General features: G+C 41.2%; 1 protein-coding gene across 4 annotated transcripts in view; it reads right to left on the reverse strand.

Moving 5' to 3' along the window:
* Window positions 1-2653: 2653 nt before the first annotated feature.
* The window catches only part of TGFBR2 (transforming growth factor beta receptor 2), an 84995-nt gene continuing 68268 nt past the window's right edge, over window positions 2654-19380 (reverse strand). For all 4 annotated transcript variants that reach the window (XM_077129928.1, XM_077129927.1, XM_077129929.1 and 1 more), the window contains 2 exons: window positions 7944-8071; window positions 2654-5420 (listed from right to left, as the gene is read on the reverse strand). In XM_077129928.1, coding sequence (XP_076986043.1) covers window positions 5241-5420; window positions 7944-8071 — 308 coding nt within the window. In that variant the 3' untranslated portion in view covers window positions 2654-5240. The remainder of the gene's footprint in view (window positions 5421-7943; window positions 8072-19380) is intronic.

Below are 19380 nucleotides of genomic sequence, written 5' to 3' on the forward strand. Positions count from 1 at the left end.
TCTTCAGGAAAGCCCCCAAACTTCAATAATTCATAACCACATCTGTAGTTGGCATAAATAAGTACCATGATCTACGTAATGAATTTTAAAATCAATTCAGATTTTAAAACATGGCCTATTTTAAACAATAATATTTGTGAAATCCCATACTTTAATTATTTTTCTAATACATGTTAAAATAAAACCAAATGCACTAAAATAATTTTTAAAACATTGGCACAACCAGAAATCATCTCAGGTACCAGCACACATTGTATTAGGAAGCATTGTTTTTGCACATTCATATATCTTTCCTTTGCTCTCTCAGCAAGTTGTTGACAACACCTACAACACGAGGGGAGAGCAAATTGGGGCAATAGAGGTGAAAGAGTCCCTCCCCTGTCCCCACCAAGCAAACAGACCCACAGGGAGAGAGATGAGAACAATGGTCCTGCCATGCCTGCATCATGGAGTGGGTGGGTCAGTCCCCTCAGGAGCAGCATAAAATAGAGAAAATAGTTAAATTCCAATTGCAGATGAACTTGGCTTAGCACCCAGATTCTGCCTTCTCTGAGACCCTGGGTTTCTTACTTGAGTTCTCTGAGCATCTGATTCCTTATCAGTAATTGTGCTGGTGTGAAAGGAAGTATGCCCCCTAAGAAAAGCCATGTTTTACTATAAATCCCATTTCGTAAAGGTAGAATAATCTCTATTCAATACTGTATGTTTGAAACTGTAATGAGATCATCTCCCTGGTTGATGTGATTTAGTCAAGAATGGTTGTTAAACTGGATTAGGGGATGACATGTCTCCACTCATTTGAGTGGGTCTTCATTAGTTTCTGAAGTCCTATAAAAGAGGAAATATTTTGGAGAGAGAGATTCAGAGAGAGCAGAGAATGCTGCAGCACCACGAAACAGAGAGTCCACCAACCAGTGACTGTTGGAGATGAAGAAGGAAGACGCCTCCCGGGGAGCTTCATGAAACAGGAAGCCAGGAGAGAAAGCTAGCAGATGATGCTGTGTTCGCCATGTACCCTTCCAGCTCAGAGAGAAGCCCTGACTGTGTTTGCCATGTACCTTCTCACTTGAGAGAGAAACCCTGAACTTCATCGGCCTTCTTGAGCCAAGGTATCTTTCCCTGGATGCCTCTGATTGGACATTTCTTTAGACTTGTTTTAATTGGGACATTTTCTCGGCCTTAGAACTATAAACTAGCAACTCATTAAATTCCCCTTTTTAAAAGCCATTCCGTTTCTGGTATATTGCATTCCAGCAGCTAGCAAACTAGAACAGTAGTACAGGCATAATTATCTATCTCACGGCATGAATACGAATGGAGGATTAAATCTGATGATACAGCAGGTACTCAATGAATGAGAGCTCTCAGATTATCAGTACTCACCCAGGGCCGAAACCTGCCCATCCTTTGGGTCTGCCATATGTTCCCATTCTCCTCTGTGTTGTTAATGCACTTTAGGATTTAACTCAAAGTCTGCCTATTTGTGAAAGCAGCCCTTGACATTAAATAATAAACCAACTTAATATTGGCCAATATGTACTAAAGGCTTTCCAAATGCAAGACACAACTCCAAAAGCTTTGTGTGTATTCCTTAATGCAACAGTATCCTGCATAGGATGAGGTCTTTAAAATCCCCATTTTAAACATGCATAAACTGAGGCACAGATGGGTTAAGTAATTTGTTCAGTCACACATCTGGTAAATGGAGGGGCAGGTAACCATTAAAATTAGTGGCACTAAAATTGCCAAGCTACTAGTTAAGACTGGACTATAAGTCTACAATAATAAAGGATCACATTATCTAACTCAATGATTCTCAACAGAATGGTTTTTGCCTTGTAGAGAACATTTGGCAATGTCTGGAGACATTTTTAGTTGTGACTTGAGAGTGGTATAGGGATGCCACTAAATACAAGACAGTGGCCCACAACAAAGAATTATTCAACACAAAATGTCAACAATGCCAAGGTTGAGGCATCCCAAGCAGGCACTCCCCAAGAGTTTTAACCATTTAGACCCAATTAAGGTCTCAGAAGCCACAGAATCTCTGCAATTTAAAACAGGTAACTCCAAGTTTGGGCAGAAAAATAGCATACAGCATGCCACAAGGAGCTCTCCATGCAATAACCTGGAGCCAAACTCCCAAGGCCTTTCCTCTGGTGATGCAGATAAACGGATTGAAAGCATCAAAGGACACGTGGTACCTGGGGTGGAAAGGAATAGCAAAGATGAATGACACATGCCAGGGGTCAAAGAGATAACAGCCTGCTGGTATGAGGAATGGAGAAGATATAGAAGCAGGTAAACTCTTAGCAGCAGTCTTGTTGGGATAATCTCTGGAAGAAGCTGTCTTGGAGATGAAGGGAGTTCCTTGACCATGGGAGGCTATGTGGGTATGCAGAGGGAAGCCAGGCCAGGAAACCGGGATGATGGGGGGTGGGTGGGAGGGAGCGGGTGGGTAGGCCATCCATAACATCTGCTTCACCTCATAATATTGAGCGTCTGTGAATGCATTTTTTAGAGAAGGGACCTGAGAAAATAAATAGGGAAAAGCTGGAGGGAATTTGTCTTGTGACTTTTTCTGAACAAACTGCAAAATGGGTTTTGGGCAAACTGGTTTAGCTACCATGAATAGGAACAGGAAGCAGGAAGCTGACCTGAGTATTTTGCTTTATTCAATCAAATAAACATTTTATTTATATAAAAGACACACACTGAATAGAATGAAAATAGGTGCTTGAGACATTTGATATAAAAGGAGTATATAGCATTCACATTCCTATTTTAATACATGAGTACGGCTGAAGTGTTTCCATAAAAGAATAAAACTTTCCCTTTATGTATAGTAGTAAAAAAAGTCAGTATATTTAGGAACTACAGAATGTTATTCCTTGGTCTTTTACCTTGAATAAGAAAAACAAGAAATAATCAAAACAGGCCACAGTATCAACTGATGTTACATTCCAGTTTATGCTGATAATGGCCCAGAAGTGGTAACTGAAAATCCCATTAATGGACCAGTATTCTAGAAATCCACCACTAGAGGTCAATGAGCAACAGCTATTGGGATGGCATCGGCAAGCCCTAAGGTGTACATGGATTTTCCTGATCCTTCCATATTTCAGCCAAACTGTCCTTAACTCCCAGCTCACTCCCACTGAACCAAGAAGTGCCACTTAATCCCAAACTTCAGGATGTCTCATGAAACCCCAATGAGATGAGTGCTTTCAAAATCCAAATAGAGCCAATTTATTCACTGCCAGTCCCTGTCTGATATTCCTAATTTATTGCCGAACCTAAGTAGCTTCAAAGCATTTTTAACACATTACTTGTTTGTGGATTAACAAGTTTCCTATGGAGTATTAAAGCTCATTCTTTGTTCTTGTCCACATGGGCACAGATTTCCTAACTGCAAATGGGACTCTCGTTCCCACACTGAAGTCCTCATTAGCAAATTCTGCAAAGATTGGAAAGGCTGGAGAGAATGGTAACCATGACAAAAAGTTTGAGTAAAGGGCAGTAATCAGAGAGGACACCTGGAAGTGAAAAGCTCAGGTTAACCAGGACTACACAGAGGAGATCCCCGCGAGCCTAATAAAAGGCTAACTTCAAATCTTAACACCAGGTCATTTAGAGGGAAGGACTGAAATCAGGGTTTGTAGTCAGAGACTGACTGCTTCAATGTACATTTCTAACATGGGACCTTGGTTAGGGCAAGTTTAATTCCCAGAGTGGGGTCAGTGGCAAATTCATATGTGTACAGCAAGAAGTGAAGTAGCTTTGTAGGTGTGCACACACCTTTATTTTGTGAATAATGTGGCCTAAAGAGAACTGGAAACCAACTGCTGACCTCACCTGGGATCCAGATTTTTGGGAAAATTTTCCAAATATCTAAACTCTGGGTCAATTTTTTAAAATGCTGTGCAGGCCAAACAGAACGTGTGTTTGGAGTGCTTAAGGAAAGCATCCTGAATGTGGTGTGTATTGTGTAGTTCAAATCCTTTCCTTCAGGACAAATTGTATTTGAGCATTAAGGAACCCAAGAAAGATAGAATTAATCAGTGTTTGTATAGAAATTTGAAGACTAAAACGAGGTGCGCTTAAAAATTAAATATGAACCATGGGGCGGGGGGTGGGGGAGGGAGGTATTTGGGCCCTTTTAGGAAAAGCTGAGAGATGGGAACTGGAGAATGGTAATATAGTACAGAGTGGGGTGGGGGCAAATGAAGAAAAGAACAATCTCTCATTAGCTGAAGGTGTGGCAAATATAAGACATCTATCTAATTTCACAGGGTGGGAAATTTGTTCTTCTGATTTTTCTATGGTCTTTGAAGATGAAAGGTGGATCCTTAAACATTTAAACTATTAGAGATGTGGCAGAGTTTCTGAGAAAGCCTGAAGGTGGTGGTTCACGAACCAGGTATGGGGTGTGAAGCGAAGGTGAAAAGTCCTCAAGAAACAACTGTACACGGGAACGCCAGGAACACTGGTTTCCAAGTACTGCGACTGTGTCCAGCCACACAGCAAGAAAAGAGCCCACTTGCAGGAATTAATCTTTTTTTTTTTTGCATGGGCAGGCACCGGGAATCGAACCCAGGTCTCTGGCTTGGCAGGTGAGAACTGTGCTAAGTCACCATGGCATGCCCAGGAATTAATATTTTGCAAAAGCAAGTGTAACATGCCAATAGCAGGCTCTACAACATGGAGCCTCTCCCCCTAATGCAAGCTTCCCCACCCCCGAGCCCCCTGTAGAGTAGAGAATGCCTACGTACATGATTGTCAAGTGCTAATGCTGTCACGGATCCCTTCCTTCTCTGATCCGTCTGGAGCCCTCCAATAAAACAATTTCCTGGGAATATGTGATCTTTTTCTTTGTCTCTTTTCAGACTATGGCTATATATATAGATATAGACATATATAGATATATATAAAACATAGCTATTCCTTATTTATATACAGGCATTAATAAAGTGCAAATGTTATTGGCTATTGTAAAAATCAATCTCATTTCCTGAGGAAGTGCTAACTCAGCTTATCTTTTGACAATGTCAAAGGTGTAGAATGCTTTACATCACCCCCTCCCTGCTGCTGCCGTTTCCGCTCATCCCCACAGCCCATGGGGAGGAAGTGACCTCCTTGGTTTTCCAGGAAGCATCAGTCCAGGGGCAGCTTCCTGCTGCTTCTATTCTTTGGTGAGAGGGGCGGCCTCTTGGGACTTGGTCCAGCCGGCCCTGGAAAAATTACTTGTTAGTGTTCAGCGAGCCATCTTCTGGAATCTTCTCCTCGGAGCAGCTCCTCCCCGAGAGTCTGTCCAGGTACTCCAGCTCACTGAAACGTTCTGCCACACATTGGGCTGTGAGCCGGGCCTCTGGGTCATGGTCCCAGCACTCGGTGAGGGTCTCACACACTGTCTGGATGCCCTGAAACAGGAGAAAAGCCCAAAGGGCATCATAAGTGGTTGTGCTCTACGGAGAGCCAGCAGCCTGCTGGACCTTACTTCGGCAATGCCAGCCATGCACAAAGGATCCTGTGCATTTAGCAAGTTCTGACCGACTGCCCAGGTATGCCATGCTCTAGGCTGGTGGCCAGCCAGTTCCATATGGAAACACGGGAGGCTGGGCAGCTGCCCTGGCATCCTGCAGGACGCATTCACTTTGGTGCCCTTCGACCACAAGAGACCATGAAATGGCACAACTCTCCACTAGCCTTCTGGGGTATTATAACATTCCCAATACCTGCACATTTCTTGTGAAGTGGCTCCTACCACCAATTTCACACCTTTCTATTTTAACAGGACTGAATGTCCCATTCAGAGTGGCATATGGACTTTTACCTGGTTTTATTTTGTGATGTCCATACATATTATATAGTTATTCAGTAGCAACTTTCCACAGCTGCCAAGGATGACTTCTGCTGTGTTCTGTTACTTTCCAATGACATTAGGTTGGACCTTAGGAAACACTGGCATATGTCAGACGTACTTGACTCTAGAAGTTTCACAGGGTTCCACATAACCTCATAAAGGCCCCACTCAGAGGGCCCATACAAAAATGTTGCCCAGGAGGGCAGTGAGAGTCTTCTCTTACTGTCTTAATTTTTATTGTGCATTGCAAGATTTTTGTTATCAATTTCAAGTCCTTTCTGGGAATAAGGCAGGCAAGAGTTAAAGAAGTTGGACTGATAGGCAGAAAGAGAGTGTGCTTCTGGACTGATAGGCAGAAAGAGGGTGTGCTTCTGCCAATTAGTGGATCTGCTTCAAAGGTGACCTCACAGATCAGTTCCTAACACCATACTGGAGATGAGGCACTTTCCCTGTTTGCCCTCTACTATCAACACTTTCCCAACACACCTAGAAGCCTCTCTCTCCCTTCCCATCCCATGAGCTCATGATGTTGAATTAATTGTATAATTCCCCTAATTAACAGCATTGATTGATGGCCCTGTTAAGAGTAGAGTGCTATTGTTGATATACAAGTAACATTTATTTTATTCTGGCACTGTAATTACAGGCAGTAAATTAAATTAAATATTAAGCATTAACTTGAAATCAATAAGGCAACAAATCTCATTAAGAGAAAAAATGCATTATGCAAATTCTTTCCAGAATTTTATCATCATGAATAATGGCATCATTACCAGAACTGTACAGCAGAGGAGTCAATAGACTTAGAATGAAACATAACACCAGGGTCTTCTGATTTCAGAGTTAATGCAAAATAGTCTTGCATTTTCAGAGTCAGAGAGTCTTTGACCCAAACCCTGGGGAAGCCCCTGACCCACCAGAGCCTGGTTCCCTCTCCGTTCCTGCACTGGGGTATGTTTGCAGGCATTCGGGTATGTACGCAGGCATTGGGGTATATTCGCAGGCATTGGGGTATGTTCGCAGGTATTGGGGTATGTTCGGTGAAGCGGCTCTAGGTCAGGCCTGGCAGAGCCCCAGGCTCCTGCTCCATTTGTCTTCCTGATTGCGGCTCATTTGTTGCTTCTGATTCTTATCTGAATTTGCCTTGTCCTTAGGAAAACCTATGACTAAGCCCCAGCCTTTTGGATGAATTCTCTCAAATTTATCCAAAAGAAGCAATAAAAGGTTTTACTCAGTAGAAAGAGTAGTTTGTCAGGGAGATAGGGGTACATTTGTTCTCTCTCATTCTTCACTGGTGACCCTTTCCTGGGTGTGTCAGGCCAGTCCTCTCCCTTTCTCGATCACATCCTGACTATTGTTTTCTTCTTTTTCTATGACCTTTGCCCTCATAAAAAGGTTCCCAAAATAAAGAATTTGGGTAGGCATCCCTGTAAGCCCAGAACCACTGCCTTGCTATGGACAGCCTGATTTACCATTTCCATTAGGATGTTCCCAACAGACAGGTTTCTACACATTCACTTGCATTTTCCCTTTATTCTTTGCTTGTCTTTATTTCAGAGTGCAGAGCGCCCCCCTTCCCCTGCACATTCTCACACACTTCTCACTCTGGGTTGCACTACCTGCACACACCTGCAGATGGCGCTGTGCAAGCTGCAGTCACTTCCCAGTCCAGACGCCCAATAAACCCTGCTTATTTCTGACTCTGCTAAGTATTTTCTTCTGGAGCTGAAGATTTTCACGATAAAACATTTAGAACCCAGAAGGGAATGAAACATAAGCTCCCTATGTATAGGCATGGGGTGAGCGGCAAGGGCTGCAAACAAAACATTTTAACCTCGAGCCAAGGTGGCTTGGAAAATGTGACAAATGCCTTTTCAATGATTATTTGTGAATGCTGGTTGGAACTTACAACAGGGCCATCCCAGTCTTTTGAAAGTTTCTTTAGAAGCCAAAACTAACAGGGTCACAGAACACAGAGGGGCCTACCCTCAGGTTTAAACCCAGTATCTCAGAATTCTCTCCTCACTAAGAAGTTGCTATGGGTGCACCTTATTCACCTTTGAAAATAGTCAGTTTTTACCTGATGGTTGAGCCAAGAGCTGGGAATTTCTGGTCGTCCTCGATCTCTCAACACATTGTCCTTCATGCTTTCAACACAGGGATGTTCCCGCACTTTGGAACCAAACGGAGGTTCATAGTCTTTTACTTCTGTTAAGAAAGCAGACAAACATTGGGCTATTGAGAACCGTGCATGTGGCTGGTGAAAATGAGCATGTTGAAATGACTGGCTGGCTAGCATGAGGCGCTGAGTGTCAAAATACATGTATATTTACTCTAAAGAGCAATTTTTAATAGACTAAAAAAGAAAGAATAAGTGGTTGTGGCAGGAGTTCGAGTAGTATTCAATTACTACCGAATGATTACTTTCTGCAAGGTATTGTGCTAACAACTGGGGAAAGAACAGAGAACAAGATAGACAAAGACAGAGCTCAATTTGGGCACTATTGTCCCTTGAGGGGCAAAAGTTCATTCTTGGGAGGTGGAAAAAGTCAAACATTACAATGGGTTTTGGGCCACCAAAGGGTAACATATATAAACAGATTCAATATTTGGCATTAAAATTTCATAGGAAGGAGTGATTAGGGGAAAGTGTGTACAAAGTCATTACAATAGTAATGATTGAAACATTGGAAAACACTGCTTTAGTGGGTTGAAAGAACCGACAGATTAACGATAACATCAACAAAAAAATTTTCAAGGTAATTTTCCTTGAAACTCTTTCAAGCTATTCTCAGTTAGATGTCTTGAGCGGAACTCTACATCAGCATTTATATTTTAAAATAGTTGCCTGTTGATTTGTCTCACCAAACTAGACTATAAGGGGGTAGGGTCAGAGTCCTTTTCCACTCTTGTATCCCTAGCACCAATGAAAGGCCTCTCAGTAAGCACTTTGATGAATGAAAGAATGAATAAATGACTTTTAGATTTTGTCCAAAGTGGGAGTGCATGACAAATATTAACACAACACACGAATCTAAGTGGGTGGACTAATATACATGTTGATGCAGCAGAGAACAATTTAAAAGACAGAAAATACTCAAGTACCAAAACACTTATGAAATGAGAAAGGGGAGAGTGGATTAGATGCAATATTTTTCTCTCCAAAGCAAGTAAGATCTTTGACCATTAGCTTCGAAATACTCAGTTAATGAGTTAAAAAAAAAAAAAAAAAGACTTCAATAATCTGTTCTTCACAGGCTAATAACTGAAGGAGCCCTTTCCCAGAACCCTATTTGGATAATTTACCTTCTTCAGCCTTGCCTGAATGGGGACCCATGACATTTTCTTTATTTATAGTTTGAAATACAGGGAAATTTGAGATAAAGGCCTCCCATGAGACAAGCACAAACTGTCCTTCTTTGTCTCCACTTTTGCCTTTATATGCCCAAAGCACTTAATCCATACTACTCTTGGGGTAAGATCCAAATTGTGATTTGCCTAATATTTATTTCTTTCTTATTTCTCTCCATTCTCTTATCTTCCACCAGAATGTAAATGTCTAACGTCTGAGGCAGAGGCTGAGTTTTAAGTCTTTAATTTCCTTGCTCAGAGCCTAAAGCTGTGCCTTATATACAGTCGGCATTCAATAATGTGACTGTATTGGTTTGAAAGGATGTATGTCCCCTAGAAAAGCCATGTTTTAATCAAAATCCCACTTCATAAAGGTAGTATAATCCTTATTTCCTTATGATGTGATTTAGTCAAGAGTGGTTTTAAACTGGATTAGGTGACAACATGTCTCCACCCATTTTGGCGGATCTTGATAAATTTCTGGAGTCCTATAAAAGAGGAAACATTTTGGAGAATGAAGGAGATTCAGAGAGAGCAGAGAAGAACGACATAGCCATGAGAAGCAGAGAGCCCACAAGCCAGTGACCTTTGGAGATGAAGAAGGAAAATGCCTTCCAGGGAGCCTCATGAAACAGGAAGCCAGGAGAGAAAGTAGCAAATGATGCCTCGCTCACCATGTGCCCTTCCAGCCGAAAGAGAAACTTGTGACTGTGTTCACCATGTGCCTTTCCAGATGAGAGAGAAACCCTGAATATCATTGGTCTTCTTGAACTAAGTATCTTTCCCTGGATGCCTTTGATTGGACATTTCTATAGACTTGTTTTAATTGGGACAATTTCTCGGCCTTAGAACTGTAAACGAGCAACTTATTAAATTTTCCTTTTTAAGCCATTCTGATTCTGGTATATTGCATTCCAGGAGCCAGCAAATTAGAACAGTGACTTTGGTTGAATTCAGGAAAAAGCAGAGATTTGGGAATCAGAGAAGCTTCTTGATGGGGGGTCATTCTGATCTATTGTTTGTCTTCTTTAAAATGAAGGGGTTGAATTAAATGATACCCACATTTCTCTCAAGATTTATTTTTAATTCAATCTACTCAAATAATAGGATGGCATCAAAGTGCCATGTTTTGAGTTTTGTATGATATAATATGATGGGACAGGATACGTACATGATATAAGGTGCTGTTTAGATAACGTTTCAGTCTACTGACTCTTCATTTCCAACCTTTTTGGCTGCTGTAGCAGATGTGGGCTGCATGGATCCCCTTTAACTGGGCTAAGTGCCCCAGCCCCCAACTGTTGTAGATAGGGGATATGAAGTGCTCACAACTTCTCCCCCTTCAATGGAGGATTGCCATTGGCTGATGAGAGCCACCTAGCCTGGAGTTTCCTGGAACACAACAGTCCTACCTTCAGGGGTAGCTTATAGCAAATGACTGATTAATGCAGTAATTTAATAGTCTAGTCCCCTTACCTCTGGCTGATACTCTGAGATACAATTCATGTTCTAGATCTTCTTGTGAGACATGAGGCTAAATAAACTGAAACCACAGTTGGCTTATCTCCTTTTCCTAAACCTTCCTTCTTGTGAGACATGAGGCTAAATAAACTGAAACTGCAGTAGGCTTATCCCCTTCTCCTATAACACAGCCTAAGACAATGGCCACAGAAGTTCTTTCTCCTTTGTCCCCAAGTCTATCTCTCAGCTAAACTGCACCATCTGATTTTGGTTGCAAAGCCACTCTGTGGAAGCCCTGGTGTAGCCCTTTCTTGGGAAGACACCAACAATCTTCATCAGGAATTCCCATATCACACCTAATACAATGTTCACAAGTGAGGAAAACAAAACAAAAAGATAAACACAAACATGACCATAATCGGGGAGGGAAATGCTGGAGTCAGATTCAAGGATGTCTTTCTCATGGTTGATATTCCTTGAGAAAAAAACAAAAACTCTTCATAGTTGACCTTACAACCCAGGACCGATTTACTTCATTTTAAGTCCTAATCTTAAAAATCACATAAACAATAGCACTCCTTTTAATTTATAAGGTCCATGTGGACTCATGCAGGTTTCTGTGGGCAACACCGAAGATGGACTGGGAGAGCACATTCTCAGACATAAGAATATTTTTTTCTTTAAATAAAAAGCAATGAATTTTCTGTGGAAAAGAAGTCACAAGCCATAATCCTTTCCCAAAGAAAAGAGGACTGTAACTAGGTCACTTCCTGCTTTCTCTAATACCATGGAAAGTTGTGAGATTCCCCAGTATTCCCAAGGCATATGAGCCTGCTTCCGCCTTCGACTTGTGGAAGATTGCATAGGGAAAGGAAGTCAATGGTCGCACAAAAGAAGCTGGCAAAGAGACTGATTCCCTCAGCTGCACTGGGACAATCTATGAAGTATTCTGCTTACCTTTAGATTTAAAGGAGACATAGCTAAGATGATCCTTATCTGACCTACACTGGCAAACTCCTGTCCATTAATATTACAGCAGTCTTTCAGCTCAGGAGCAGGATGGGGATTTGAAGGGTATGCTTCTTTTAAAGTGAACTTTCTTCAATTCCTGGGAATGCCGTCTTTATACGATACATATTTTCCAAAACAACGAAATATATTTTTCCTTTTAGTTTTATTATGGACTTTTGCAATTATCCTTTCTTTGCTCTCATTCCTCACTTTGAACATCTGACACACACACATACACACACACAACTTTGCTTGTTATGTGCACACAGATTAGTTAATGCTTGGTAGTGTGTGTCTATTTGCCTCTTCATCAACAGCTTTGATATTTAAACTGAGGCAGGATAAAAACCACCCAGAGGCAGTATTGCTTTCTTTTGTTATCAGCTTTCTTGGCCATTAAGGCAATTCCATTCTCTGGGCCTCCACTGGGACCTGGAGGATTGTGTCTCGATATATTTGAGACCATCTACTGGGTACCATTTCCTGACTATTCCTCAGTGCTTCTAGGAGTCATACAGAATTCCATAGACATTTGCTTTGACTGAGCAGAAGGAGGTGACAAATGTCTGGGTGAGGCCTGAGCCCAGGGAGAGGAGGTGAGAGGGGTGGGTATCCCCTTCCAACTACAGAAGCACAGACAGTCCTTCCCAGGACAAACTTGCATGCATCTAAACACAGGCAGTCCTGCAGGATCAAACAGAGTTGGTGACTAGGAAAAAGTTGATGCCCTGGATGCTCGCACACTTCAGTTTTCTTCCCACGGTTTCAGGCATCTAGAGGCTGATATGTTTAATCCTCTTTGGCAAAAATCACCAGGTCCAAACTGCAGATCTTTTATCCATATCTATTTATTTTCACAAAGGAGCCTAAAATATTTTTATTTTAGAAAATGTGTGCTATTAAAAATATGAAATTACTAAATAAATACGTATTGAGAAAAGCAACTCATTTCCTCAGAAATAACCCCTAGTTTCATTCACAAAGTGATTCAGGTTGAATGGCAATAGTAAAGATTATTTAAATTTTTCCCTTATTGTTTATACATGAGTACTTTACAATCTATTCTTTTTCCTTTTTTTTTTTTTTTAACAAAAGACCAGATTTCTACACCCTCTCCCCCTACTCTTAATCCATCAGGGATCTGAGTCTTTGGTAAACATATTAGAAATGAACTATAAAAAAAATGAAATTCCACTTGGGTATTACAACATTGTCAGATTGCTATTACAATTTCTAAACACCTTCTCTCAGTTTCTGGATTCATCAGCCCACAGGTCTTTGGAACAAATAGTTTGAGTACCAAAATCAGTCCAAAGACCACACTGTAAGCAGCATTGCTCTAAATGAATTACATTTTGGCAGAATTAAACATATTCTAAGGGTTTCAAATGGATCACAGAGAATGTTGAAGAAGACTCCTCAGAAACATGATCCAACACTCTCATTTTATAGTTGAGAAAACTGAGCCCAAAGAAGTGTACTGGATTCTGGGAAGAACATTCTTTTACTCTGATGAAATGGTTTTGCCTTTTTGAGGAAACTTTCATGCTTTCTCCTCTCTACCAAGCATTGCATGGAGTTCACTCTCCCCCAACTGAAGCAAGCACAACTGGAATTCACGCCATGTGGAATTCAGTGTGTCTCTGCCGCCTTGGGTATGCCCTTCCCCGTGGCTCACGTTTGATGGCTATGGTTTGTAATACCTAAACAAGCTACTCAAAAAATCCCCAACTACAAAGAGGAGACCTCTCAGCTGCTTTTATTTCTCAACATTAAATCCAAATACGTTTCTGTTCTGGGGTTTGGGGAAGTAGATGGGAATGGTAGTGGCGGAGATGGGGAAAAAATGAGACTAGCTCCTTTTATACCACCAGCATCATACTCAAGGTATGGCTGGCAATAGAGTTAGTACAATATTTTTCAGGAGTTCCTCTTTGTGCATTCAATCAAATGATGAACAGCCTCAGGCCTCCCTTCTGTGATGAAATGCAGAGAAAGTGAGTGAAGGGGTGAGTGGGTTAATCCAGGCAGGCAGAATCCAGAGAGAGTACAATTCGTGGTTAACCTATAACAAGAATCAATTTTTTAAAAAAATTTAGAAATGCCTCTATGAAAAAAATCAGAGAACTCAGAGAGTAAGACTGAGTTTAAGACATAAAAAAAAAAAGATGTACTGAAAATACGCATCAGGAGTAGGGGTATTATTAGTTGTTTTCATGCTGGCTCCATCACGAACTAGATACAGAACCAGATCTCAGAAGAGATTTCAGCACTTTGTGCCTCAATTTTCATATCCACAAAATGAGGATCCACAAAATTACATCTGGCCTCCTTCAGCATTACTTAGTTGTTTACTACAGGACAGACTATACATCATCAGACCCACCCTGGCATGCCTGCTGGCCCATCTTCAAGAGGGATGGGTTGGGAGTAAAGAAGAATTAGTCCTCCCAACTCATCCCCAAGAGCAGATCCCAACCAAACTGGAGGGAGTTGGATGATAAAAACCTGAGTTTCCTTGTGAATCAGCTGTTAGGATGCCAAGGTACATGTTCCATGCTGCACCCAGAGTTCCCCAACAGCCTTATCTCTCAGTTGTCCACCGTTGTAGGCCATTTGACAGCCTACCATACACTGGCTTCCTTCCCTTTCCCAGCTCACTTCCCCACTCCATTACCAGCATTTACTGACATCTCTTTCCAAACCAACTACTTACACTCAAATTCTTATTCCAAGGTCTGGTAATGCAACCCAAGCAGGTACTCACATAGCAAAGGTTATTTAATCAGTTTCCTGTCTCACCGTCCCTGACTGCTTTCCAAGGACATATTGAAGTTGCACATCTTGAGTGTCTCAAACAACATCTTTTCTAAGAAATTTTTTTATTTCATTGCTGGAGAAAAGCTTCCTTTTCCTTCAAACTCCTCTCCCCCATTCATTCCCCACAGTCTTTTCACTGAAGGAAGCCACTCACAACTCTGGGGCCCTTGTAGCTTCTTTTAATTTCTTTCATGAGACTCTTCAGAGAAATTATGCTTGCCTCTCTTCTCCCAGTTCTGCAACAGTCAGAGGGCAAATCTTTGGGACAATAATGACATTCCTCTGAAAGTCAGCATCTGGGACACAGCTGTTGTTTGGATTGCAGTTTCAATTTAACAGTGCAGCAAAGTTGTTGACAGTTTTCCCCAAAGCAGTACCCCTGAGTTTTTATATCTGCTTTCCAAATTATAACTCCCCTGAAATCCAGGAAAATGCAGTGCTTCAATCCTGGTCTCTCCTCAGTCTCCCTCTCTCATCCCAACTTTTGTTTTCTTTCTTTTAGGTGCATTTGCACTTTTTGTTCATCTTACAAGAATGCAGCAGCCTGACACTATACTAAGAGCCATTCTTGGAGTTCTGCTATTCCTTCTGGTAATACTTGCTCAGTTGGCTGCTGTGTGTCAGCCTCTATTCAAAGGCTTAAATGGCTAGGGACTTAGAAGTTGGTGTACTTGTGGGACAGTGTAGGCTGAGGCTGACATTAATGCCATGCCTGCTGTGCTCACCAAATAGGGTCCTGCAAGGGTCTCTGCCTCCATCTGCCTCCCTCATACCACACAAACCCTCGCATTAACACCAAACAAACCAAAGCCCAGGCCGGTGGGACAGAGATTTCTTTGTAAAAAAGATCCAGCTTCTGGATCTGTCCTTGCTAAATGGCAATCTCATAACTGTTCTCCTTTATAAAACAGTAACACACCAATCACCTCCTTTGCATCCCCTCTTCAGTCAACTCGGAAAAGCCTGTTTTCTTGGCTACTCTTTTGTGTCCATTTAGATGAACAATGAATGTGTCTCAGATAACATCCCCTGTTATTATCTATCCCTTAACCTTGTTTTATTTTTCTTTCTAAAATCACCATATCCACCTTCCTGGCATTATGTTATATAACTATTCATTCATTACCCACCATTTAGAATATTAGCTTTTCACTAGACTCCCTGGCTTTTGGGGGACAGAGATGGTTTCATTTACTGCTGTATCCTTAACATTTGAATAATGTTGGTCACACAACAGATACTCAATAAATAATTGCTAAGTGAATAAATGAATGAACAAATGTATCACTGATGAAATAAGGAAGTTATCTCAGACTTTCTGATGCTGTGACATCCTACATAGTTTAACATGCTTCATTTTCTTTAACAGAGATTCACCCAGAGGAGACAGGAAGTCAATCAATGGAGACCTTTCAGAGTGAGGCCATCATTGAATGTTCCTGAACTGTGTGACTGTCTCACCAAGTACTTCTAGAAAGGCTTCAGTTTGATACCCAGGACACTTAAGAGTAGTATTGACCACTTGTGCTTATTTGAAACTGTTATGTACCCCAGAAAAGCCATGCTCTTTTAATCTGATCTCATGGGTACACACTTATTGTGGGTGGGGTCTTTTGATTAGGTTGTTCCCATAGAGACGTGACCAACCCAATTGTCGGTGGGACATTTTGATTGAATTATTTCTACGGAGATGTGACCCTGCCCATTCAAGATGGGTCTTAATCAGTTTACTGGAGTCCTTAAAAGAGCAGAGAGACACAGATGCTTGGAGAGCAGGCACAGAAAGAGCCGACAGAGAGCAGGGAGATGGAGCCAACACAGACGTTTAGAGATGTTTGGAGACAAAGAGTAGCTCAGAGAGGAGGCCACTGGAACCAGGAGCTGAGAGCAACAAAAACCAGGGGAGAAGGACAGCAGACATTGCCCTGTGCCTTCCCAACTGAAAGAGGTGTCTGGATGTCGGCTCCTTTCCTCCAAGAAGGCATGCTTTTGTTGTGCCTTAATCTGTCATTTTCATGGTCTTAGAATTGAAACCTGTAATGTAATAAATTCAATATATAAAAGTCAATCCATTTCTAGTAAACTGCATTCTGACAGCATTAGCAAATCGAAACACTGCCCCATCCATAATAAAAATTGCAATTATAGCTGTCATTTATTAAACATACTCTCCATTGATCAGCCAGCATTATACTAGGAAGATTAGGGGCTATAAGCTTGAGTCAGGCAACATGGCTTTGTTTCTTGGTGCTACATGTTTCCTGCCTTTCTAAGCTTCAGCGTTTTCATCTATGACGTGGGGATTATAGCAGTACATACTTCAAAGAGTTCTTGGTAGATTACATGAGTTGATCCATGAAGCAAGTGCTCAAGCAATGGTAGCTATTATTCCTCTGTGGCTATCTTCATCTGGATCAAACCCACTTCTACCAGAAAGCCTTTCCCTCTTTGACTACACTCTTCAATTCTGCCCCCCATCTTTTGTTGTCTCTAATGGAATTCTGTGCTAAATGGAGCCGTGCCCTTTGGCTTCAGAAGGATGCTTCTTTCATCTGTTCACATTTTCTTGCCTGATAAGAGTGAGACTTGGCCTATGAACTGTCGTATCTTTCTGTTATTTCCTTGGCAATGCCCTGAACAGATAAAGGCTGGCTGATAAAGAACAAGCTCAAGAGGCAAACTCCTGAGTCTTCCTCTTTCTAACCTTCATTGCTTGACTCTACCACTGGACTCCATTTAGCCAATCTGAGTGCCCAGCAATCTGTGCTAGCTGCCTCACCATCCCTGCAGCACTTATGTGCCTGTTTAAAAGTCTACCTCAGTGTTCCAGTCCCAGTAAATAGCAGGAGGCAAAAGTTAAAGGTGACACTACAAAGATATTCATAATGACTAAAGTGGAGAATGAGAGCACCTGATAGAGATGAGCACAGAAAGGCAAGCAGGGACCAAGCCTCATCATCCATGCGAAAACTTTGTGCTTAGTCATAAGAAGAAAGTGGAGTCCCTTAAAGGCAGAAGAGCTGGGATCTCATGTTCTCCAGCAAGACTGTCTCCTAATGCTTAGTATCCTACTTCTTTCAGTTTGCGGTAATGCTGTTCAGAATAGAATGGATAGAATGTTAATTCGCCTGTGTCATAAAATAAAATATTCATCAAACTAAGATAAGCATATTTCACACTTATTGTTTTGAAATTAGACTATCAAGGAAAAATAGTAATTACAAAAATTGTGCTTTAAGTTACAGAAAGGAAGTTTAAGGAAATTCCTTTTACATCCTGTCCTCTTTCTTAGACCTTAACAAATTAAAGCTTAACATCATTTAGAGGGAGCTATTATTTATTTCATTTATAAGATGAGAAATTTATCTGCAACTGGAAATTTCTAAAATATAAATGAGAAAAAGAATAAAACTCTATCTCATCGATAGACAACAAGCTTCTGGAGGGAAAGCCATGCCTTTCCATTCTTGTTCCACAACAGCCAGCCCAATGACAGTGTAAGGAAGGGTGTAAATGATATATATGTATCTCCAGACTCCATGTAACTTCGAACTGATTCTTTAAAAGGCAAAAGGAAAACAAAAGTCTTTTGCATTAGGAATGAGCTAAAAATCTGTCTTTAATGTTTCAAGCATGTATCAAACAGAAGCAAGGCAAAACAAAACTTAATGTTTTGGAAAGAGGGGGCTTAACACATGAGTTCACACACATACTCAAGCAAAGAGCTTTCCATTAGGCCAAACAGAGGACAGATAAATAACCTTGATTTTTGGAGCCTTAGCAGAGATGGGAGAAACAGGACTGTGGGCTTAAGATCAAACAAAATGAGAACTGGGATGGCCTCTTTCCTGTTCTCCAAAAGCCCTCCCTTCTTATCCCAAAGGTTATGAAAGGTTTTTTTGAGCCTAGCTGAACAAGTGAGATACTGTTCCTTCCTTGGGAAAACTTGTTTATATTGTATCTGTTTTTAGACCTCCTAAAAGTCGGTGAACTCCGTTCTTCCCCATTAGCTCAAATTCTCCCCCACTCAGCAAATATCAACAGGAAAGGGCTTTAGTCATTGCTAACAATGAAAGCAGGGAGCTACACAGGGCCCTAATAAGCTGGTGCCCTGACAGAGAGAAAGACAGAGACACAATCTTTAGCTCATGTTTATAGAATAACGGGTTGAAAAGGATAGGAAAAGATAACAAAATCTAGGCAAATTTATTCTGACAGTGACAACAGCATTGTCTCTGACAAAACTCATACTAGTCTAAGGATTCATTTTGGAACTGTCAAAGCTTTTAAGCAGAAAATTATTCTCCGTTGAAACTTGCTTAAACAAACTTCACTGTGCAAGGAAAATCCAAGTTACTTTTGGAACTGCTGAGGGGGAAGAAATTGCAGGTGAGAAATCAGAAAATAACAGCGTCAGCCACAGAGGAAGTGCCGTCTCCATGCAGGGATAGGGAAAATAGGTGATGGTTCTGCAAGACTCAATGTGTGGGGGGATGACCTGGACCTACCCTGGAGACCTAGCTAAATATGCTTTAAAAGGGACAAAGAACAGAGCCAGCAGGGGCCCAAAAGAATCCACCTTGGGCAAAATTTGGGGTAGTTTGGCCCAGTGACCAAAGTTGGGGCAATCTGAGCAATAAAATAAATAATGATAGTACTGAATAATAACCCATAAAATAAAATAAATATCCATGAATCCACACCAATATAAATAATTAAATGCATAAGTAATAGGGAATGGGGATGGAGAGACACATCTTCTTTACAGTAGAATACCTACGAATAAACCTAGAAAGACGAAGAAAATCAGAAAATCACCATTAGGTAAGTATTACAGTGATAATTGTTGCAGGCAAGGAATATGGATGGATCCT

Source organism: Tamandua tetradactyla, chromosome 15 (assembly GCF_023851605.1).
Source record: "Tamandua tetradactyla isolate mTamTet1 chromosome 15, mTamTet1.pri, whole genome shotgun sequence".
NCBI classification, from domain to species: Eukaryota; Metazoa; Chordata; class Mammalia; order Pilosa; family Myrmecophagidae; genus Tamandua; species Tamandua tetradactyla.